The following is a 24,841-nucleotide window of genomic DNA, read 5'->3' on the forward strand; positions in this document are numbered from 1 at the left end:
ACACAAACACATGCAATTAGAAATGTTATGAAGTAATATGGATCATCACAAGTTGTTTGTACTTCATAATTAATTTTTGTAGTTGTACCCAATATCCACGTTGGTACAGTTGGCATCGCTTCACCTGTATTAACATTTTTAAGGGTCATCACTGTTAGCGTTAAAATGCGAATCTTGATACATAAGTAGATCACAACGAGCATAATCGCACTCGAAACTGCTAAGGAAATCCAAACTAAAGATTGTTTTGAATTTGATGGAAGCAAAATCTCATTTGCTGCAATAGCATCTGCCATTGAAGAATACATTCTTTCATTGTGTTTTGCTGCTTGAGCTAGTTTTCTTAAATTCAAATGATCTTTCATATCCTGCGCTAAAAATTTCGAAAAATCTTGTTGGTACATGTGTAATCTGGAAGAATTAGTATCAAGGGGTTGAGAAAAGAAATCATTACTTCCTATTTGTGATATTTCTTTGTTGGAATAAAAATATTGCAGTAAACCAAGATTAACAGGGTGTAATTTTGTAATTGATGTATCATTCTTGCAATCATAAACACGCGGAGGCAAATAAAAACTATCTAAGGTTAAACTGCAAAAACATGAGTAATGTATCACACAATATTGACAGCCTGGTTGGGAAGTAGTACTTGTAGGGCACTCCACTGTTATATCAGTGATATTATATAACAACAATTTTCCTATTGATAATTCGCGCACGTTGGGTTGAACGACATTATGCAGAAAACGGAAATTACAAGTTTCAGTAATAACGTTTGACAAGTCAAAAAATAATGCTGTAACACAGGAGAAATGCGTCGCAGTCCTGAAAGGATACACGAAAGGACATAATTTGACATGATCTCCATGACATTTCTTCCAGGTAGGATTATTCATGGGAAAATAATGTTGTTTATCGTGCGAAATAGCAAAATATTTTGGTAGATCCAGTATTTGTGAAGCGTGGTTTGTAGATTGATTTAAAGGAACGGGGAATGTTTTTACTTCATAAACATCTAATGTATGGGGATAAGCAGAAATAGGAATTTGTAGGTTAATGAATAATGAATTTTTGTGTTTTCCATATGTAAACTGTCCTTCCTTGAAATAATATTTAGGATTTGAATAAATAACATGTAGCGGATTGATCGTTTTCTGTGCTTCCTTTTCAATTTGATTAATGATCTGTTTTAAATGCTCTTGGGAAACCAACAATGGCGATAATTGCCCTTTTGTCAACTGTAAACATCCTAACAATACGTTGTTAAACGCAAACATTAATTGAGAATTTGCCATATTTTCATGCATAAATATTCTTGATAAATGGAATACAATACTCCTTGCCGTATCACTTTGCTGTAATTGTGAACGTAATTGTTTTGATAAATTATAATTACGAACAACGGCCTTTTTCATGTTTTCCATTCTGTGGTCTACGTTGTGCATAAACGAGGATAATTCGTGTCCTTGTACTTCAAATCTTTTTTCGTTTGTTTTTATAAACAGCTTAACATATTTACGTAGTTCATCTACATCTGATTCACTTGATACTCCAAACAAATTTTTAAAGAAATTTCCCAATGGTAACAATGATCTTTGAGAACGGGACTGATCTTTCATTTCAATATCAGGTAACATATCATATATTGCATTTAAAGTGATGTTTAAATCGTGTACCGTCTGACTTTTCATTGACATCAAGGTTTTTAGGCCCTTGTGAATGTAATAATAACAATACATATACTCTTGATTAGGACAAGGTGACTTAATATTCTCTACTTCATGCAATCTAGGTAAATCTAACTTGAATGTATGTTTCCAATATCCAACTCCGGTAATCATTCTAGTAATTGGTTTAAATTCTACACCATAATTAATACGCTGTTCTGCTACACTCACTGTAACTGTCAACATACAAATGGTGATGAGAATCTTCATAACCAGTCCATTAAAGTTCAGGATTTTAGGGAATATGCAGAAATTGGTCAACCGTGGCTCATCTAGAGAAAGATAAGAAATATTTGATAGTAAGAGAAAGTAGGTGAAAGTTTGCGCATAGCCTTAGTTAATCATATCTAAATTATCCCTAAAATTTTCTTCTCAATTAACTTTAATGAGATTTAAATAAAATTTCGTCTATTAATCATACATTCTTTTCTATATTTACTAACTATTCTTTACTTTTCTTCTTTCTTTTTCGTTGACCTTGTAATGTTCTGTTTATGTGAAAATCTCGTTTTAACGCATCTGATATATTTTCTTCTGGTTCCCATGTAGGCGTTTTGTAATTTTTCCATTTCACTTTGTAATGTCTTTTCTTGTTGATGTTTTTACAACATAATAACCTTTCAACTTCATACCATTCGTCTTCATTCACATCATTTGTTTGGGCTTGCTCTTTATCATTCGATGCGTTTTGTGATTCACTGTCCTTTGCTAACACTTCTTGGGTTATCTTATTTTCTTCGCTTTTGCTCTCACTAACTTTTCTATAGCGTGTATAATCTCTAGGGTCATAGTACTGTTTTAATCTATTTGCATGAACAGGAGATGATAATTCTTTATGAGTTGTGCAGTCTCTCAGAATATATGTATAACCTGTCGATAACACTTTTGTTATGTAATAAGGACCTTTATATTTCACATGCAATTTTGAACTCAATCCTTTTGGTGTCAAAGGTGTGTATACCCACACTCTATCTCCTATTCTAAATGTTGGTACCTTCGTTTTTTTATCATAATTCTTTTTATAAACTTTCTGTGCTGTTTCTTTGTTTTTCGTGGCAATTTCCCTAGCTATCTCTAAATTTTCTTGTAGTTCTTTAATATATTGATGCATATTCTGTACAGGTTTATCTTCAGATAAGATATCTGTATCTAAAGGTGTACGCATTTCTTTTCCAAAAACTAAATAATATGGTGAATATTTAGTAGATTGTGTACACGGTGTCATTCTCAATGCCATCATTACTCCAGGTAATATATCAGGCCAATTCATTTGGTCTTTCTCACAGTATGCTCTCAACGTTTGCGCAATAATAGAATTTGTTCTCTCACATACGGCATTTGTTTGAGGATGCCATGCACTCGTATGATACCGTTTTATGTGAAATAATTTGCATAAAGATTGAATTATCAAGGATAGGAAATTCTTTCCGCGATCTGAAATCAAATATTTCGGACAACCATAACGTGTAAATACATCACGGTAAAGTGCCATTGCAATTTCTTTTGCTTCCTGTGTTTTTAAAGGAATTGCTTCAGAAAAGTTTGAAAAAGCGCACGAAACTAACAAGATATATTTGTAACCTTCTTCAGACTTTGTCAACGGACCAAGGATATCCATATGAAGTCTTTCAAACACATTTGTTATTGGCAATGGATTCAATGGTGCTGGTGCATCTTTCCGCAATTTCTTTACGTACTGTTCAGATTCTGCAATTATCTTTCGCATTTGTTTTAAGTCATTTGGTAATTCACTATGTTCTAAATAATTTATTATATCACTAAAGTCAGGACATTCTTGCTGTTGTTGTTTCAATCTATCTTTTTCATTTTCAATTTTTACGTCAATAGCAAATATCTGACTATTTCCATTCTCATTTTGTCTATTTACATTTTCTGTTTCTGTTGCTACATATAACCTAGCTTGCACCAAACCACTGTTTTGACACTTCTGTCTGCTTATATCATCCACGACATGTACACAATCTTTGTTTTGTAAACAATTGTCTTCATCATATTCGCGTCTTGAAAGAGCATCAGCTGGGTTTGTTTTTCCATCTCTGTGTTCAATTTCAAAATCGAGGCCCTGTAATTTCAATGCCCATCTTATCAATCTACCTGTAGAATGTTTCAACGTTTGTAACCACGGAATGGCTTTGTTATCTGTGAAAACTTTGAAATGATTATTAGCCAAATACGATTCAAACTGCTTTATTCCTTCTACTACTGCTAAACATTCTAATTCATGTATTGAGTAATTCTTCTCTGCGTTGTTTAAAGATCTGCCACCGTAGGCAATAACTCTTTCTCGGTTATTTTCATCCTTTTGACCTAAAATAAAACCTATCGCTTTAATAGATGCATCTGTGGTTAATATGAATTCTTTTGTCATATCCGGATATACTAAGATGGGTGGTGACACAAGTAAGTCTTTCAATTGTTGAAATGCTGACTGACATTCTTGATTCCATTCAAATTGAACATTTGTTCTCAATAATTTGTTCAAAGGTTCAGTTATTTTACTGAAGTCTTTAATAAATCTCCTATAAAAATTACACAATCCTAGATAACTTCTCACATCTTTTGTACTTTTTGGAACAGGAAAAGATTTCACTGCCTCTAACTTTTTATTGTCTGGTTTGATACCATCTTTTCTAATCACATGCCCTAAGTATTCAACTTCTTGCCTTGCAAATTTACATTTACTTGGTTTCAGTTTTAGGTTGGCCTCACGTAACTTTTTGAACACTAAATCCAAATGATTCAAATGATCTTCAAACGTTTTGCTCATTACCAATATATCATCGATATATATCAGAACATTTTTCCAATTCATATCTTTGAACAGGTCATTCATAAGAGCTTGTAGACTAACACCTGCATTCCTGAGTCCAAATGGTAATTTAAGAAATTGAAAATGTCCATGGTGTGTAATAAATGCAGTTTGTGTTTTGTTTTGGGATCTAACTTTAATTGCCAATATGCTCCTGCCATATCTAACGAACTGAAATATTCAGGTTTTGCACTTCCAATTGCATCAAAAACGTCCTCTAAACGAGGTAATGGCCAATGCATAGGCACTGTAACTTTGTTCAGCTTTCTATAATCGATTGCAAATCTGTATTCGTTCGTTTTCTTTTTCACTAAAACTACAGGAGAACTATATGCACTCATACTTTCTTCTATAATCCCATGTTTCAACATTTCGTCAACTTGTCTTACAATCTCTTCTTTTAATTTTGGAGATGTTCGGTAAAACGTTTGTTTAATGGGAATATCATTTTCTGTCTGGATATAATGTTCATATCTGCTGGCCGTGCCTAACTCTGACATGTCTTTGGCAAAAACGTCACGATTTCGACCAATCAATATTCTGAGTTGTTCTTTTTGATTTTCATTCAAATTAGAATTTATGATATCTATTCTCAGTTCTTCTGTATTTTTAAATGCTCTCTCTTTAGATATATTCTGATCTTTGTTTTCATTTTGTGTCCCAATTTCTTCCAACACACTTACACTATGTGCCTCTACAGAGCACGCTTTAGCTAGGACTGTTTTACTTGGCAATATTATATTTTCATCTGTTGGGTTCAAGATTTGATAACATGATCGATTTTTATCCACTGTTACCAAACATTTAGATCCTAAGATGTTTCTTTTACATGCTAACTGATCGACTGGCTCTAACAATGCTGTATGTACACACGAAGCATGCGAGATTTTCACGGGAATTAAACATTCTGATTTTGCTGGAATGGTCTCTATTCTAATGGATCTAACAAATCCAATATTTGGAGGATTGTACAAAGGTAATTCTAAGTTGTACTCAGGTAGAGTAAAACCGTCAAAACCGACATCTATTTTGACATTGTGTTTTTTTTAGAAAATCCATGCCTATGATCAATTTTCGAGGTAATATACGTAAAATACAAAATTCGTGATTGATGACTACATCGCCGAAACAAAGGGGTAATTCTATCAAACCAAGAACCTTTTGAACAGAACCATTTATTCCTGAAACTTCTTTTATATTTGATGATTTGTAAAATTTTGAATCCTTTTTGTTAATTGAACTCAAAAATTGTTCTGACACACATGAAATCACAGCGCCAGTGTCTACCAATGCATCAACGTGCATTTTCGAAATTTTGATTGATAATAGATTGTGCATTTGATGATTTTCAACATTTGAAAATTTGACGCATTCGTTTTCTTTTTTGTTCTTCTTATAATCTAGTCATTTATTGGCACGTGCGTAATAACAAATTTTAGAAATATGCCCAACACGGTTGCACACGAAGCATTTCAAATTTCTAGCATAGCAATTTCTTCGAAGATGCGTGTACTTACCGCAACTCAAGCACATTGGGAATCCCTCTTCTTCTGAACGTTGACCTGATCGTGGGCCAGATTGTTTGTTTTCACGGTGCATGCTGTCTTGAAAATCGCCTCTCCTCCGGTTTCCGATGTAACGGTTGCGCGCACGATAAAATGCACCCGTCTGCTGTCCTCTCGGTCGCATAAGAGTCTGCGTCTCTCTTTGGGACGTCCCCATGATGTGCACCTCTGCACGGCGAGTGGCGTTGATTACCTGGCTCATCTGTGCGCCGAGAGCATCTATTTTGGCTGTCACCTCCATGAGGTCCACGTTCTGCTTTATGCTGGAGGGCTGTACCGCATTCTCAGCTAGCCTTGCCTGTGACATCAGTTGGTCTAGGTCACGTGGCTCCTGTTGTACAACAAAGGGACGGATCTGTGGCAATAGACCGTTCACAATTGCTGTCAACGTGATTTTTTCATCGAGTTGTGCCAGTTTGGCGTCATGTCTCATGGATGCGATGTAATTTTGAACGGGTTCCCCCGGCAGTTGCTGCCTCTTAAACAGTTTTGATGTTATAGACCAAGTTTCCGTGTTTCTTGGCCTATATCTGTTAAGAAATTCTTCTTTGAGGTTTCTCCATTCCTGTTTCACTTCCTCGGCCAAAGTTTCGTACCAGTCTAATGCAGCATCAGTGAGTAATAGAGGAAAAATTGAAATAATTTGATCGTGATCAAGAGCTTTAAAGTTAATATAGTTCTTGAAATGATCTAACCATCTATCGGCGTCCTCTTGACCGTTTCCTTTAAATTTTTCAGGTGCTAGGCTCCAATCTGAACTCATGTTTTCCAGTGTTTTTATTTTCCTTCCCAAAGTTTTTCTAAATATTTCTGGGCTTTTAAGATATGTTGAGACGGGATCGCCGGGCAACTGGCTATTGTTGTTCTTTTTCGTCGTCGCTGCTGATATAAATTGGGGACTCGGGGCGGTTGATGAACTGTTTAATGGTGCTGCTATTGATTGTTGATGGGTCTTTTGTGGTGGGCAAATTGTCTCTGGGAGTTGAATTTTTGAGGTCGTCGTCGTCTGTTTCTTCGTCACTGATGAAGATAGGTGACTCGGGGCGATTGGAGATGGGTCGGTTTGGCCAGGTAACTCTGAAATTTGTGTCGTTATTGTCGTCGGTTTCGGTATCGCTATTGCTGTCGGATTCACTACTGAGGTCAATGATAATGAAAACTTTGCGCCTGTCTCTATTTTTGATTCGTATAGTTCGAGATTCGTTGGAACACATTGATCAACAATTGAAAATGCGCTGTTTCCTACTGTTTCTGATTGTGTATTTACGTTAATTTGATGAGTAGTCTGTATTTCTTCGTCGTCAGACGAGTCGCTTGATAAAAGTAAGTTGCGACGTGAAAGTTTGCTTCTCACACACTTTTCTTTGGTTATAGATGGAGCAGGTGAAAAGTTTGGTGTCCTTGTATAAAATTTGATTGTTTGTTTTGGAAGTCTCTCTGATGTCTTACCTTCCAGACCCTCGATTTTCTTCTTTTCTACTGCTTGCCTAGTGTTAGCTGCTGGTGGACTCCAATCTGCTGGATTTTCTCCTTGCATCTAGAGCGTGTAGGTAGCTGGATCGATTTCTTCCACCAGTTATAGTACCGATATTTCGCCAGTACTATAAATGAAGAACATACATCTTTTGGGGGCCTAAAAGATTTATTCGTATATTCTTATTTTCCAGTTACAATGCATTCTCTTTTATCCTATAGATCATCATTCCAATGTCATGATGTATCACAAAGTCTTTCTCCTACATTACCTTATTTGGTAATGTAATAATTCCTCAGCTCTTACACAATGTCTATGATTATCCCTTTTTCCAAAACTTTCCATCATTACGTCATTACCAAAATATAATCATTCTCTTATTAGGCAATGGTATGTTACTTGACCTTAGGTCGCCATATCTATTAATACAGATTTTTCATTGTATCATCCTGAAGGAATGATAACTATACTCCCTTATTCTTTTTTTATTATTGAACAATACATGCACTCTTTAACTTTCTTACTTACACTGTTTAACCTCTTAACAAATGTATTCATTACGATCACAACTTTTTATCTGTACTTTTAATCATTTTCATTACGATAGTATTATATTACATGTTGCATATACGGTAAATAAGATTATAGATCTTAACATTTTGAGCTAGTTTATTGATTAATTGATTAGTTTATTGATATTTTGGTTCATCAATTAGTCTACTGATGAAGGATGAGTGAACACTGATACATTTGAAATATTAGAATATTGAACTGTACCGGAACATATATAAGCTTTAAGTCTATGGTCACATTTGAAACTGTCAAAACTTTTGCTATGAAAATAATCAATTTCATTTAAAGGCCAGGAAGATGTCGATGAAATAACGTTTGTTTGCGATTTAATACAAACGTAGAGAATGTAAAATGATTTCATATATGAACACACCGAACTTGTTATTGTTTAATACATGGAATTTAAAGACATCATTTCGTTAAGTCCGGGAAGCAATCCAGACCACCACAGAGGCGCTGACAACTACAGCAGAGGAAACAACCACTGAAGATGTCACCACTGTTGAAGCTGTTACCACGGTTGAAGTTGTTACCACGACTGAGGCCATGACCACCACTATGGCTACTACCACTACTACTCAGAGTGAGAACTGCCCTCATTTATTTATTTATTTTTATATATTTTTTCCATATATTTATTTTTACTATAATTATTTTAATTTATTCTATTAGTAGTATTTTTCATGAGAAATACGAAGACAATAACCAATGAATTTTTTCCGCTGTGAGGCAACACGTTTTTTTGCTTCCATTGTTGAAAGTAATGTTCGACTTAAATGTGAAAATTGTTTCCGTTATTCTTCTTGCCCTCTTATAGGAACTTCTATTATTTTCTCATTAAATCTATAATGGTGTCTTATCCAATCTATTGCATTTGCTCTTGTCCGTCACACATCGTTTTGACTGTTCCGTAGACGGTCACAGGCTTAAAATTACGCATCTACCATAAAGTACACCATGGGCCTACTAAGTATGAATTCTATCAACATTTCCGTAGGTCATATTTCAAATACTTTGCCTATTAACTACCCCAATAGAAACCATACATTACCGAATGTGACGTTAAAATTGACTGTACATGCCTTATTATTCTAGGCCCAGAGGAAAGCCTGAACCTTTTGGCCGGTCTAGATCCACTAAATATGGCGCCAGATGCCTTTGCGGGTGCCATTTTGTCAGTAGCGGCAGGGTTTGCGGTAGGTGTTCACGTGCACCTGTACATGTGCCCATATGAACCATCTGGTAATAAAAGTGTGACTTTTTGCACCGTAAGTGTAAACAATCTTGCCCTTGTGTTATGGAGATACATGTATAAGGCATTGCCTTTGATTTTTGCTTTTTAATTTTGTTTGCAAAATAGTTGACAACATACCTTATCATTGTGTATATCTTCAATTTGCAACACAACTGATAAGACGGTCTCTTATGTACGGTCTCATATTTCAGAGCGACCCAAATTCTAACGCAACAAAAAACGAAAGCGTCGTCAACGAACTTGCCAGGGTATGTACACAGTTATCCCATGATCATTGTTCCTTCACACCATTTTTTACTCTAAAACCATTAATATAGAACTAACGTTACATGTTCAGGTACAATGATCAGACTCATTAATGCCCTGTTCGGTAATGCTATATTTAAGCACAAAAATATCTGATATTAATGAAAAAAGATGTTATGCTTATGTTTTGTGTTTTAGCAAATGACGGCCACCCTACTTCTGTTTTCTACTGGAAATGCTTCACTAAGTCCCAGTGTTGCTTCGGCCGTCACGGGAGGACTTGCAGTAATTCCTGTAGCGGATGAGAATGCTGCTGTAAGTGAATTGTGATGGACAAATTGACAAATTGTTTCTGAATATGAAACATATCTATACACTTACAGTAAACGTACAATCACTGCGGCCATTTGGTAGTAGGGATTTATTTCACCACATGCATTGCAAATGGTGCGCTATGTTAGTTTGTGGTCGTCAAGGCCGATGGTCAACTTCAGACCATATTGCCGACTGGCCGATTGGTGGCCTTAATCACGGTTAATTTGAATTGCGATGTCCACTGCTCGCATTTTTATATAATGCACATAACTTGGCGTTAGAATATTGATGTCACTGACCTAATGCTCATTGTGAGAGCATTGTAAACATGCAGTGTCGATTACCAGAATATGGATGTAAGATACATATATTCGTTTTTACAGTCTGATATGCTCATAGCTGGGACAAACTTTGTTGCGAAGCTTACGGGAACTGTCGGCGAAATGACAAGTTCTGCAGAAAGTAAGTAAGGTTTTATAACGTTACCACAACGTTTTTTTTTTTTTTTTTTTTTTTTTTTTTTTGCCTGTATAAATGTCATTGTGACATTAAAATAACGTTCTTTTTTTGCTAGTCAAAAGCCGTGCTAAAAAGTAATGATACAAAACAACGTGCCGCTTAAATGTATTAAGATAACATTACATGATTAATAATAGGTGTATTGAGAACATATCTTATTTATAGCGATTAATGTACTAAGAAGAAAATAGTCAAGATTGACATTAACCATTCAGCGCTGTCTTTGTGTGCTACATGATCTCATCATTATAGCTCTCTCTCTGTAAATTATAACCGGTCGTTATATATGTTTTGTAGCAAAAATGTCTCAGACCAGATTTTTGTTGCGTTTCAGATCTTCTGACAGCCACGGGAAACGTCCTAGGAAGTAAAGAATCTTCATCCTCTTCAAGTTCAACTTCGTCTAGAAAAAGAAGAAGCACAGACTTAGCGAGGGTATCTGCATTGTTGTTGTACCGTATCGGTGTTAAAACAGTTTGTCATATGCCATGTATTTGATACTGCAACGATTATGGCGGTTCTGTCCTTGCGTATTTTCAGTGGTTGTTTCAATGGGATAATTTCCCATAACGTTCAGCTTAAGCACAGTCTGCACAAGTTGAATTAGTACGACTTATGCAAACGTTTTTAAGTAGTTTGTTACTGCACAGCTATAAGCGTTAGTAGACAAATTAATATTCAAAGTATGACATAAACCACAGCTGGATTGCTATTCCGTCTGCGATTAACTTTGTTAGGGAACATGTTAGAGATTACTTTCTGCTTATGAAAATTTTCATGAAGGAATTTTCCTTTAATTTGCTATGATCACGTAAAATATTTTATCACAGGAAAAGGCAGACGCAGACAAAACGGAGGGCCTGGTCGACGGATTAGGTGGCAAAATGGCGAACGGGATGAACGCGTCGTCTGCTCCTGTCACCATATCTAACTCCCAGGTCTCCCTGGGGGTTCAGAAGTCCGACTCTAGCTCCCTGTCTGGTCAGAACATCAGTAATTCCATGTCCAGTGTTGAGATGCCTAGCGTCAACAGTTCGGGAAACGTGGCGGTCAAAGTGAGTACAAGCGAAGTCTATATATATATGTAGATTTTGCTGTCATCGTCAACATTTCTAATAGATCATTGAGTTGTAACAGTTGTGGGCAGAGTATACTGATTACATTTTCGACTAATTATCTGTAACAAATATTTTATCCTTGTACATTTGATCGCCCTATATAGCAGATTTTGGTAATTTTATTAGTATGCTGAATATAATATTGGTACTGTATAGCTTGTCAAAAACGCTTCAAGCACACGGGTGCATGTCCTTGTCACGTGCCCCACATATATTGGCTTCACGTTTCATCTAACACGGAATATTTCCCCCTCTACCCCTTTCAAGATCGGATCATTTAAGAAGTCACCAAAAAGTTACTCAGACAACGCCAATGACGTCAACTCAGCGAGCGTCAACCTTGACGTCAGAGACGACAACGGCGTGTCCGCAGCGCCATCTACTCCGGTCACTATCGCCATGTCCAGTGGTCGAACAGAGCCCCTCCAACAGAACAATGTTACCAATCCAAACGGCAGCACGACATACATTAACTATAAGGTGTCGTCCCCGACGGCGTCAGTGTTCTTTGATATAACCAAAGGCAACCCAAGCACCAACTACACTGTGTTGGGGCAGTATGGCTCTAAACCGAACGCGACAAATTATATCTTCAGGACAGTGTCAGGCCCAGATGAGGGAGCTGTTATAAATATTATTATCCCTTCCTATACAAACGCTACTTCTTCGACGTCAAAACGGCGCAGGAGATCGACAAGCACCACCGTGGATTTATTTATAGCAGTAACTGAAGCCCAAGGTAGGTTTAGGTGTAACTAGCGCTTTCTAAGAGTATATTTATAATGAACCACCATTTATTTATTTACTTAATATTATCTATTCACTTCTTAGTCAATAACCACAATGGCGAGTGCACCGCCACATGAGTGTAAAACCCCGCCCAGTCAACTGATTGTTTATAACCATTTTATCGATCATCCGATTCGGTTCTAACACTGTGTCTGTAGATGATAAAGCAATAACATATTCATATTAAAGTTATTCATTACATAATGTTTCAACCTTTGAATCGAAGGCTCTTTGAGTCCAACACTGAATTAAGTATAAAGTTAGTAAATTGACAGCATCTGACATACAATATTGGCAGTGGCTTTCACTCCTTTAGAAAAACCATATTATTTTTAATCAAAATAATTAATCAAATAAATATGTGTATGTTCTACTTTACCTCATGATGTTATTAGTATTATACTACTACTACTACTACTACTACTACTACTACTACTACTATTGTTTGTATCTAATAAATTGAATCAAGTAGGCCTACGAGGTTTTGTTAAACACCATACAAAATGAGAAAGATGTGGTATATCAGTTACTATTTACGCATATTTTCCTTGATATAACACAGAGATAGGTTATAATACATGTACATTTGTACAAACCAAGGGAATAAGTGCAGCATATAGCAAATATGTCAAACTGCACCCGAATATTTCAGAAAACGGTACCGTGAATGCGTCGTCGTCGTTCTCCTATCAGGCCATGGCCGTGGACCCCCGGATGTGGAATGCTGCCACCAATAGCTGGGAGTCTGATCCCGGACTTGAGGTAATACGTATGCGTCATACTACATGTTCTTTACACTAGAAGTCTAAATATATGGATGCCATATATGGAGTTTCGAATATTGAATTATGATGACGATATGACGCCGTATTCAAAAATTACTTGATTGAATTTATTTGAGTTAGTTGGCTTTTGATTGAATGTATATTTTCTAGCGATGTTGAAAAATGAAACTAGACAAGTTATCGACGCTTATAAGCTTACCGGTACTTTGTTTCATCCAGTTGAACTACGTAGTAGTTGCAAACAAGTAAAGCATGGAAAGTGAACCAAATTGACCTATCCTTCGTGTACATACATATATCCCACCCATGCCAATAGTCGCAACTGGGACAATTATAACCAGTAGTTTACTACCTGTTCAAGTCTATGGGATAAAGACCGTAAGACAAAACGACATGCTTGTACATCTCTCTTTTAAAAAAGATAAAATAGTATGTTCAAAGTTTTCCCTACATTTATTACTCAAAACATTTTTTCTCCGTGTGCTATTATGTCTGCTTATTCTTATATTATAGATCATTATACACATATCTGCCAATCGATTTTTGTATAGATATCATCTGATTCTACCCCGGAGAAGGTGGTGTTCAAGAGCAACTTTTTTGGTTCATTTGCTGCGGGATTGTTCGAACCACCGAACACTATCGACTTCGAGGCTGTGTTTGCCAACTTCGGAGAACGTCTCCTTGACAACGCATACGTTTTTGGTTTCCTGATTGCTCTGATTGTCATTTATATCCTGACCATTTTCTACTGCCGATGGAAAGATAAAAAAGATAAAGAGTTGGTACGTACAGACATACATTCACGCGAAGATTAAAATATTACACCTGTTATTGATTTATTTCTTTTCAAAACTAGGATAGTTAATATGCACAGTTTTAAAGTTGTTTACCCTTTTTAAAACTTTTGAACCCATCCTTCACAAAATATTTGAAATTTAAGCACTAGAATATATATTTTATAGACTGTACTATCATTCGATTGAAAGGACGTATTGATCTGTTGTCAATTTCATTTTTTTTTTTTTTTTTGCATCTTAGGTAAGATCATTATTTTCTTGATGATGTAATCAAATTAATTTAAACATATGCCCATATAATATCATTCAATGATGTGCTCTCTGTTGTTTCACAGTGGGCCTATGCTCCCCTAACAGATAATCGACCCAAAGACTCGTACTATTACCGCATCAGTGTGCAGACTGCTGTGCGTTCCATTTCACGGTGCTCCGCAAACATATTTTTCATTTTACACGGAGAAAACGGAAAGACAAGACCGCGTCATCTAGCGGACGGGGAAAGAAAGGTTCGTGGAGGCTAGATAATGTTTGATTTAAGACTGTTAATTTAATTGACCAATTAAATTTCATTGTTTTTGGCGGTACTTCATGAAAGTAGAATTAAGCGTTACTGCATTGAATAAAAACGTTTTGACAATGTGACTCTCTCTTTCTTCTGCTAGTGTTTTGGCAACGGATCCACCAACAACTTTACCATGGCGGTCCCTAAATATCTGGGCCGACTGAAATATATGCAAGTTTGGATAGACGACACGGGCCCATCTCCCCATTGGTTACCGAATAAGGTCATCATGTACGATATTCAGGAGCGTAAAAGGTAAATGCTATGCGTTCTAACTATATTATATTATATTATATTATATTATATTATCGTTCATAATTATACAAATCACAAGGCAAACTTAAACGTCTATATACTAGATTTCATTTGAAACCTTTGTAAGCAGAATAAACCAAACGTCTTTCTCAAACTAATGAAGACCATCAAAGGCACTTAATTTTTGGAATTCTATACAGTAACAGAACTGTACTCAATTACATATTTTTTTACAATTTCGATGCCTGTATTTAATAGGCGCATTAAAATTGATAGCAATTCTTAAATGGAATTTTCCAAAGAAAATACTTTCAAAAGCAGTATAATTTTTGAGCAAAAATGTTCATTAGCTTGGTTGTTGGATATACATGAAAATAATATAACTTTTGTCTATACAGGTTCTACTTTATGGGAAGCCGTTGGCTGTCGGCGACCAAGTCAGACAAAAGAACAAACAGATTACTGAAGAGTCAGACAGAGGATGAGTTTAGGGACTTCAACGCTCTTTTCAGCGAAAACGCCTCCAAGAATTTCTTTGACGATCACCTCTGGGTATCCATATTCAGCCGCCCTACTACTAGCAGGTATGTAGTCAACCAAAGACGTTAGGATAACTAGAATGGCACTGACAAATCATTTCATTTTGATTGAGCATGGATAAGTCGTGTATTTCATTGAATGGAAAGAAACTTACTCTGTTATCATTTTGAACTTTGACTCTCTGCTGTAAGGCAGCACAGCAAAGCTTAGAAAGCAGTTGAACGGTGGCACAATTTCTAATATTTTTGTTTAAGGTTCACTCGTGTGCAGCGTCTGTCGGTGAGCGTGGCCCTGTTGTTCCTGGGTATGATAACCAATGCCATGTTCTACAGGGGAGACGACGAAGGATCGTCTTCAAGTGGCCTGCAAATCGGGCCTATCACCATCACATTCAGACAGGTGAGTGTTCGAATATGGAATTGCTCACACGAGGACCGACCCACACGTACATGTAGTCTGGAAACTCACCAATTGACGTCAGGAAACAATCAGGTTGATAATTATTATATCCGTAGTCTGCAATGGGAGTGCTATGTCATTTGGCCGTTTATAGTGACGTCGTTTTTTAATCTTTTAATTGACCCTGATATAATAGGACCACTCGGCAAAAAGCTCAAGGTTACCTGTAATATCGTCTGGGGCTGAACTCAGTTTGGTTTAACTTTGTACAACATCAACTAAAGGCAATTTACGGGGTTTTTTTAATTATTATTTTTAGACGATAATTTTTGCCAAATCCAATGTACATTAAACAAGGAATATAAAAGAAATGCCTTGCGGTATTTTACAGATATGGGTTGGACTTGTCGGCGCCTTGATTGTCCTGCCACCAGCTGTGATAATGATCGAGATATTCCGTCGGTCTCGGGAAAGAAAACGCTCTAAGACCCCAGCCTGGACCATCGTAGCCGAGGCAAATATCAACTCCTCTGGTCCTCGTATTGGACTTGAGGGGAGCAAGTGTGATCTCTCGGGCGATTTGAAGAAACACAGTTGTGAAAATGTCAACGAGGTCGATGGATTATCAGGGAAGGGCTCTGATGAGGGAATTGGTAGTTTAGGTGGTTTGGGGTCACAAAAAGATTTACAGCCAGTGGCCACTGTGTCTGACATCCACATTCCATACACATATCCGGCCTTGCCGCCTCAATATCAGGATATCTATTACGACAAGACGGAAGGCAGTGATGACACGGACCTGTTAATGGCATTCGCACTCCAGCCTTCATCAAACGAAGATTTTATGAATACCCTGGATCATCTCGATGAATCGAAGAAAAAGAAGAAACCAAAAGGGCCACTGACTTTGCCCTGGGGATTCGTGATTATCGGGTACATTATTGTGTTTTTGTCTATTGCGGCGTCGGCTTTCTTTACACTCCTGTACAGCCTTCAGTGGGGGAAGGAGAAGTCGCTTGGCTGGTTGCTGTCCATGTTCTTCACCATAGTGCAGTCTTTGATATTGGTACAGCCAGTAAAGGTAAGAAAAGTTTATTTTCCAATGTCTTTTATCTTTATTTATTTACAACATTTATTTATTTATTTATTTGTTAATTTGATAACATATCCCAAAAAATAAAGTAAGCGAATAAGACAAAAATGTTTAAGGTTCTGTGTATAGATGACGCTTTGAATGTTTTGAAAATAATAGCCATTTGTGTAACTTTATTTTGTCATTTGTAAATAATTTAGAATTCATTCATTGTAAAAATACCTTTAATATGTCTAAAATACGATTTTTCATATAAGGATGCCAAATTATTACATCAATCCTTCAGGTTGTACTGATGGCTGTGGTGTTCTCCTGCTTTATGAAGTTACCAGCTGTAGAGGATGAAGATGACGTAAACATGGATGACGTCACAGTTTTGCGGTCAACGCCTCTCCCTGTTCCCGGTATGACGTCATTATATAATGGCGAATTATACAGGATTCCTATTCTCTGTTGTCATTTTATGTCCTTTTTACATTCTTCTACGACTCAACTACCTCTTATTCATGCTGTTAATGACATTAGTATACTTCTAAAGGTGAAGTTTATTCTTGGGTCGACCAATGTCTAGTTTTGCTAACAAATATACTAGTAAATCTCAATATGGAAATAATAATTTATTTTGATCATTGATTTTCAGTGACAATCATTGTCCCACGTAATCTGGAGTCCCCAGATGACGCCCCAGACGACGTGGAAATAAGACAGAAGAAAATAAAGCTAGAAGAGAAGATGATGTCCAACTTCAAAAGCATCTTTGTTCACCTCGTCCATCTTTGTTTACTGCTGATCATCGCGTTCAGCAATAGGGACGACAACTTCTTCTTACAGAACGAAGCACTAGTAAAAGGATTGTCCTTGGAGGACACATCGGTAACCATCTATGCATATATGAATGCGTGTTAATAAAAACATAACATTTGTCGCAAAATCGCTTCTTGCAAGCTCCTACCTCCCTTGAAGATTTTAAGTAAAGTCAACATTACAAAACGCAAAATAATGGATCGTTCTGAAAAACGAAGGGTTGTTGAGAAAGTGCATACACGGACGCCATACATAGTGGATAGTCACTGGTTTTATCAAATTAAGTTAGCTTTTAACTGGGGGCACACTTCATGTATGTACGTGCTCATCACTGTATTTGTGATACCACGTCACAATACGACACAGCAGTTATCTTACACAAAGCAGGCTATTCAAACAAGTCTATAAAATTAGTCTTGCAGACTTTGAAAAACAAACGTAAATGCTCTAGTCAAGCATTTCATAACGTACCACATTATATTCTGTACTAATCATTGACTATGAAAGGCTCACCGTATTTTTTTTAATTTTTTCAGTTTGGTAAACTCGATGACCTTTGGCCGTGGTTGACGGACACCATTGTCCCCGAGGTTTTCCCGACGACTGAGTACAACAGTGACGCCCTGTCCACGTACGACCTTCAGTTCATCAGCATTCTATGTGGACTACGTCTGGGACCTTTGCGCGTGCGCCAAGTTAGGGCAAATAAACGTAAGTTCTTGATTTATGACTCGTAGGCGCATATGTGAGTTAGAAAGCACTACGTAATGCATTTATAAGTTAGAAAACATTTATAAGTCAAAAGGCACTATTGCATTTATAACTTAGAAAGCAGTTGTAAGTTTGAAAGCACTACTGTAAGAATAAATCGTCGTGGTCTGAAGTAAAGAGGAACGTGCTAAGGAACATGTGATCAAAATTTGCTAACCTTTTTTAATTATCAGAACAAGATTACTCAGGAAGACTTTGTAATTAAGGAGTAGAGAGGACGGTCTCAAATTCTATTGAGTTCAATTTCTCGTCAACAACAAGTTAGAATCAAACAAATAACATGATCTCGTACATTTTGTATCATGACATTGTACAAGACGTTTTCTGTTTTACAGAAATTCTTCATCATGCATATATACTTAGCAATTGCAACTGCCATTTTGCGACAATCATAGTGTCTTCAGTCAAGAGCGAAAGCCAGAGCTATTCTTCTAGGTTTATGTCTCCGTTAAAATACATGTGCCTGAGTGATTAACACAACTGAGGTATAATCTGACTGATATGTTTTTTATTCCACCAATAGGGACATGTAATGTGGTGCCCCCTATGGATAACCTTACCACCGCCTGCAGTGCACCCTGGTATTCAGAACAGTCACCAACTAGTAACTTCACAGAAGGTATGTTACCACTACTTGTCATTTTGAAGTGAAACTGTGCCTTAGCTGCTAAGAAGAAAAAAATACAGAAAACTGTTTTGATTATGCTGCTTTGGGTTATTTTATGATTATACATGTGCGCTTAGTTCAATAAAAAGAAAGAAGTTGGCATGCTTTAACAAAATATCTTATTTCATTGACATGTGGATATGCATATAATTATTTTACAAATATACCAAAATTACAATCATCACTGCGTTTTTTTTTCTTTTGTGCCTTGTTATTCTTAAAATAAAGCTTAATGTAACTGACTGTTTTAGCCTGGGCAGAAGTGAACACCACCATTGGTGACGTAGTTCCGGTCGGGTTTGACTACAAGGTACAGAACACACCCAACGACTACTATCAGACGGGCATGTTTGGGAGTTACCAACCGAGTGGATACATGGTAGACGTCAACTCAGACTCAGAGGCAATAACAGTGTTCAACCAACTGAAGCAGAACAATTGGCTAGATAAATACACGCGTGCTGTCTTCGTGGAGTTTACCATCAACAATGCGTTTGTTAATGTGTTCACCATGGTGCGGTTGATAGTCGAGTTTCCCGTCACTGGGGGAATATTCTTCACACACAAGGAGACCAGTTTTAGACCATATCCGTACGTTGAGGCCTTTGATTTCATTTTGCTGGTCATTCAAGTGATATGGGCAATATTCGTCATCTATTTCTTCATTGCAGCCATGATACGGGCGGTGAAAACGAAAGGAAAGTGTTTCAAAGACATGTGGTTCTTGCTGGAATTTTTCGACTGCCTTTTTGCGTTCGCCAGCATGGCATTTTTTATACTGCGGACATTCCGATTGATTCAGGTTGTGGAGGAAGTGAAAAATAATATAGGTACGGTTTTTGTAGCGCAGTTGTACATTATGTACATTTAATATTTTGGCCAAATGGATATTTAAACGTTATGGACTCGAAAAATTGGCTTATAATACCATGTATCACCTGGAAAACAACTGTGGCTTAATTAGACAACTTTTGTGTCATTTTACTTTAATAGGAATCGCCTGTTTAAAATATAATATTACAATGATAAATTTATACATTTTGTAAATTTCATCTTTATTTTTTTTTTTTTAGGAAAATTTGTTCCATTTGACCGCGTCACTTTCTGGGACGAGGCTTATACGGCCTGCATTGCAACGGATACTTTCCTTGTCTTGATGCAACTTTTCAAGCCCATGGCCTTTGTCGAACAGCTAGCTGTCCTGAAATATGCCCTGGTCAAGAGTTTTACGCGCGTCCTCCTCTATATGGTCATCTTCATTCTCCTCTTATATAGTTTTGCAGTATCGCTGAACTTTATGAGCGGGGACTACATGTGGGTTTTCAGGGACGTCCCGCACGCTATCTATAACTTATTCGGCGTCATGATTGGACTTGTAAAGTACGATGACGTTAAGGAAGACGATTCTTTCATCATTGTGCTGGTGTTTTTGGCATTTACGTCGAGCATGAATTTCATTTTACTGAATTTGTTCATATCAATCATCAACGATACTGTCACCGAGGCGAAAGAAGATGACAATTCAGACATGTTTGACAGGGAATTGAACGAGCATCTCAACGAAAAACTGCGAGACATGTTTGGAAAGAAAGAGGAGCAAGAGAAAAAGGCCGTCACTTTTGAAAGTAAAAACATTGATTTTTTAATTAAGTGTTTGCCGTTTATGTTCTTCTTCTGCCTTTCTCTCTCTCTCTCTCTCTCTCTCTCTCTCTCTCTCGATCGAACGTATTATATCAGACAGGCATTACATAATTTTCTCATTCCTTGATCCTTTGACAGTTCTAGCGTATGTTAACTTTTATACAATGTCATATTACCCATATCCTAGGTACCTTAAGCATTAAGAGCAAGGTTCATCCAGCGCCCCCAGCTATTGTTATCTCAGACTATGAACAGAATGACGCTCCAAAATCAGAAGCCCCACCAGAGGCCACCGTGCAGCAAGATGGTACAAACTCTGGTGCCTTTAACTCATTACAGCCTGAGAAACCGGTTAAAGCGGGAAATAAAAAAGCCGTTGACGTCAAAAGCACTCTTGGGAAATCATTCCTTGTTGCAAAATACCACGGTAACAACGGAAAGCGAGGAAAATACGACAAGTCGGTCACTGCCGCTTTGGACCTGGCTTATCTGGTAACAATGTTATTTCTTTTATTTCTTTAATATGCCTCAAAAAAAATGACAGCATTCCCTTAAGCTTGTTATTATATATACAAACTATTTGTCAAAAATTGTTTTTCTTCAGTTCATAGCATAATATGACGGTTTTTTAATTTTGCTATTTTATTTTAATTGAGTTAATTTTTTTCTTCGTAGATGGAGAAGAGCTTCAACTGTTGCGTCCAAACGCTGGAAGCCGAACTGCAAGACACAAGAAACGAGATAGAAATCCGAAAGCGGGAAAACACGAAGTTGCGCGACCAGCTCGCCAAGGCACAAAACGTCATAGCCCAGACCAGACAAACGATTGCTGGCATTAAAACCAACATGAGGAAGATGATCCAGGGGGAGCTGCGAAGACTCAGCGTCGAGGGCGTTCAAAGTGACCAAATAAAAGGCGAACTGATCACTCGGGTTGAGAAGAAATATGAGGCGCTAACAAAATACCGAAACCGTCCAGAAGCATGGACACTTATCAGGTACAGTGTATGCAACATGCATGTATCAGTGGGTTTTGTTGGAGCCCAGGAAGGGTAAACCGATTTTTTTATATTTATAGCATCTGTTGCACGAAAGATAGTAACAAAAATGGGCTATTTGATCTCTGCTTCACACTTGCGTTGCAAGCACACTGTCACTTGAAATGATATAAAATAAATCGTGTAAACAGGTGCAGTAGCAAAAAGTTTTTTATGCTTAGATGTATCTTAATTTTTCTTTTAGTTTGCGGAATAGACAGAACGAATTCCTAGCGTTTGCTAAGGCAATACCTGGATTATTTGACGAAAATGACGTCACGGTAGAGGAAGAAGACCCCGCCATTATCATTGGAAGAGCAGGCTGTAGTGACGTGAAAGGGGTCATAGGTCAGGTGATCGCCTTAAAAAGAGCAGAGGATTTTGACTACGAGGTAATACATGAAGTTTATTGTTGTATACTGCACATTCTGTCATTCGAGGCAACCGTTTGAGCTGTCTAGATTAATCCCGGTGACCTTATAATATCTTTTTTTTAAATATAAGTAGACGGCTCCATGTAGTAACCCGATTTTTTGTGTTCCAGGAGAAGTTGTTTCTCGGAATACCGATATTAGGAAAAACAAAGTTGACTTCTTCCGGTGTGTCACTGCGAGCGTCCTATGACGAATCCGGGGAATTCTGGGAAACGACTCCGCACAAGATTTCTAAAGTCAAAATTGATGACAAGGTAAAAAGAATTATCCCAAATATATTTATTCATTTATTTGTTCAAATACTCTACTTTCAAAGATACTTTGACTTCAATTGATGTTCCATATTAGATTTTTACCACAATGTTCACAGGGCTATTTTGAAACTTAATATTATAACAATCTCATTTATTCTCTAATTATGCACAGGTGAAGGTATTAAGAAAAAAGCATATTAGTCAATACACCCCTTTAAGATCAAGAAAATAGTAGGTTGCTGTCGGTGTAGCCACGTCTTTTTGTGGGAACACTCTGAAAAATGGACGCCAAATACCTTAATTTGGTTTTCTTTATCTCCAGCCGTTCCAGTGCATATATGGAGTCTTTAATGGCATCCCTAACCGTTTTGCTGCGGTACATTTATACGACAGGCAAAGCTTTAAGATTTCACCAGCAGGGGGAGTTGTTACCCCAACAGATGAAAAGGACTTCATAATGACATTTGAGCAGAAGACGTTTTCTGAGACGAGCGATGTGTCACTTCAGGTATGAGTTGTCCAACTTTTGTTATATGTAATTAGAGACAGCTAGGGGAAGTGTATTTCCAAAGGATGTGGCTTAAAGCACACCTCACAAATACGATTTGTTACAATGTACATGTACATAGGCAGCAGGCCTACCTTTCCAGGTATGGAAATACTTTCATGAAATCATGAAATCATTTCAGAACAACTTACCAATTACGCTTGTTCCTTTGAGCTGGAGTGAGAAAGGGCCGTCGGATTAAGGGGGGGGCAGGGAGGCCCTCTCCCCTTCTGATTCTTGAAATTAGAATTTTGACTGGTTGAATCATAGTTCTAAACCGTACCAAATGGCACCGTTTGCCCTCCAAAACACCAAAACTTTTTCGGAGTCCTTGAGCGGGCCCCAAAACCAACGCAAAGGGGAGAAGGGGAGTCAAGGGTCGGCTTCGCATTTGAAGCCTGCTATTCCTAAAAACTGGACCCCCTTTAAAAAGTCACGGATCCGCCCCTGATCGTGATCCAGGTTATGATTGAAAATTCTTACCACTTGCTAAATTTGGACTAAAAAATAATAAATAAAAGAATATGTGAAACTTGGATGTAAAACCTAATAAGTGTTTGGATTGCAGTTGCGATTTGTGTCGACGTACATCGAAAGGCGGAGACTCGTTATTTGCGTTATCTATTTTGTTATTTTCTGCTTATTTTAAGTAATTATTGCAACAGATGCTTAAATAATTTGAATTTCAGTCATTTGACATTCATGTTAGATGTGTTTGTCTTATTGTTTTTATGATGTCGCATGCATATGCATGATTTAGTTCAGATTTAAACTGAGATATAATCCAAGGTGAAAGCAGTTACAGAAATGCATGTTTTATGTTAAATTTAATCACTGTAGACGTTTTATATGATTGTTATTACTTAATTTTGTGTGCGATCAATGCATGCTTAAAATCAAGCCCTATTTATTTTAATTATGTTTTTCTGTGATTTCCATGTCTTTCTTCTCACTAGGCTGTGCCTCTCTCTGAACATCTAACCTATCCCAGTGATAAAAAGGGACTGTACATATTATTTGAAAGAAAAACATTTTTAGAGACTGCAAACGTATCCATACAGGTAATATGACCATAGTTGGTTTTTAGCTGCAAATGAATCCTCTCGCTTTTTTTTTCTTGGCAAAGCTATAACGTCCATCTTTTAAAAAAATCGTATACAATTGATGTTATTGTAGAACGTTCTGCTTTAGGATTTACTATATTTGTTTAGCTTGTGCTTGTCTATAGCATTTGTTCTTGTTACGTGTGGCTTTCTTACTGGCATATGCGGTGTTGACGAGACTCTACCTACGCTTATACACAGAGTGCTTACAATAATAATAATAATAATAGTGTTGAATTACCATGCACGTAATCCCCACTTTTCTGTGCTCAGTATCAATTTATTAATGCAGTTTTGAGTGTTACACATGTAAATTGATTCCATTTGATATAAAGTTAGTATTATATTTTATTTAACATATGATTACACGTTTGTTAGTTCTTAGAAGTTACAAAGTAGATGTTTCAGTACAATGTAGTAATTATAGATGTTCCGGCCATGTGCCTTGTTGAGTAGTAAACCAGACTCCTACACTTAATTATGCCTTATGAGACAAAACATTCACTTCCTTTTGGGGTCAAAATTCGCTAAAGGTGAATGGTCGAAACATTGAGTTCAACCTTGGACTATTTACCTCCGCCAAGGAATGATTACTGTGTAGGAGCTTGGTGCAGTTAGTACAATTAGAACACTAGGTACTGTTTTTAAGTTTTTAGATATGATTAGATAATTATTGTCTTGTGACTCATGCTAATTTTATATTGGATTTGACATTTCAAGGTATAGGAGTCTCATTTT

General features: G+C 37.0%; 2 protein-coding genes across 3 annotated transcripts in view; one reads left to right on the top strand and one right to left on the bottom strand.

Moving 5' to 3' along the window:
- LOC106154779 (uncharacterized) overlaps positions 1-24,841 on the top strand; it is a 38,608-nt gene that overhangs the window by 9,501 nt on the left and 4,266 nt on the right. Inside the window, exons 13-39 of one of the 2 annotated variants that reach the window (XM_087013570.1) lie at positions 8,594-8,752; positions 9,265-9,365; positions 9,616-9,672; positions 9,869-9,985; positions 10,369-10,447; positions 10,839-10,939; positions 11,335-11,559; positions 11,890-12,361; positions 13,064-13,173; positions 13,748-13,981; positions 14,332-14,502; positions 14,659-14,813; positions 15,212-15,397; positions 15,608-15,752; positions 16,144-16,833; positions 17,132-17,249; positions 17,486-17,718; positions 18,186-18,360; positions 18,944-19,039; positions 19,339-19,917; positions 20,161-20,712; positions 20,916-21,220; positions 21,404-21,726; positions 21,971-22,157; positions 22,310-22,453; positions 22,776-22,961; positions 23,957-24,061. In XM_087013570.1, the coding sequence (XP_086869696.1) occupies positions 8,594-8,752; positions 9,265-9,365; positions 9,616-9,672; positions 9,869-9,985; positions 10,369-10,447; positions 10,839-10,939; positions 11,335-11,559; positions 11,890-12,361; positions 13,064-13,173; positions 13,748-13,981; positions 14,332-14,502; positions 14,659-14,813; positions 15,212-15,397; positions 15,608-15,752; positions 16,144-16,833; positions 17,132-17,249; positions 17,486-17,718; positions 18,186-18,360; positions 18,944-19,039; positions 19,339-19,917; positions 20,161-20,712; positions 20,916-21,220; positions 21,404-21,726; positions 21,971-22,157; positions 22,310-22,453; positions 22,776-22,961; positions 23,957-24,061 (6,005 nt within the window). The remainder of the gene's footprint in view (positions 1-8,593; positions 8,753-9,264; positions 9,366-9,615; positions 9,673-9,868; positions 9,986-10,368; positions 10,448-10,838; positions 10,940-11,334; positions 11,560-11,889; positions 12,362-13,063; positions 13,174-13,747; positions 13,982-14,331; positions 14,503-14,658; positions 14,814-15,211; positions 15,398-15,607; positions 15,753-16,143; positions 16,834-17,131; positions 17,250-17,485; positions 17,719-18,185; positions 18,361-18,943; positions 19,040-19,338; positions 19,918-20,160; positions 20,713-20,915; positions 21,221-21,403; positions 21,727-21,970; positions 22,158-22,309; positions 22,454-22,775; positions 22,962-23,956; positions 24,062-24,841) is intronic. The other variant, XM_087013571.1, reaches the window with a different exon arrangement.
- On the bottom strand, positions 784-7,939 carry LOC147761591 (uncharacterized). Its single transcript, XM_087013106.1, has 4 exons — positions 7,572-7,939; positions 6,075-6,722; positions 1,899-1,999; positions 784-825 (listed from the first exon to the last, which is right to left on the bottom strand). Exons 1-4 carry the CDS (start codon positions 7,657-7,659, stop codon positions 784-786), a joined length of 879 nt encoding a protein of 292 aa, XP_086869232.1. The 5' UTR covers positions 7,660-7,939.

This window comes from Lingula anatina, chromosome 5 (assembly GCF_051362555.1).
Source record: "Lingula anatina isolate TDL-2025a chromosome 5, LinAna3.0, whole genome shotgun sequence".
NCBI classification, from domain to species: domain Eukaryota; kingdom Metazoa; phylum Brachiopoda; class Lingulata; order Lingulida; family Lingulidae; genus Lingula; species Lingula anatina.

Excerpts from the sequence above, each read along its gene's own strand:
- LOC147761591 (XM_087013106.1), bottom strand. The coding sequence starts at position 7,659 with ATGCAAGGAGAAAATCCAGCAGATTGGAGTCCACCAGCAGCTAACACT. Across the intron at positions 6,723-7,571 it reads GAAAATCGAGGGTCTGGAAG|ACTGGTACGAAACTTTGGCC; the intron begins GTAAGACATCAG and ends ATGCTGCATTAG. Across the intron at positions 2,000-6,074 it reads CCCAATGTGCTTGAGTTGCG|ATGAGCCACGGTTGACCAAT; the intron begins GTAAGTACACGC and ends ATCTTTCTCTAG.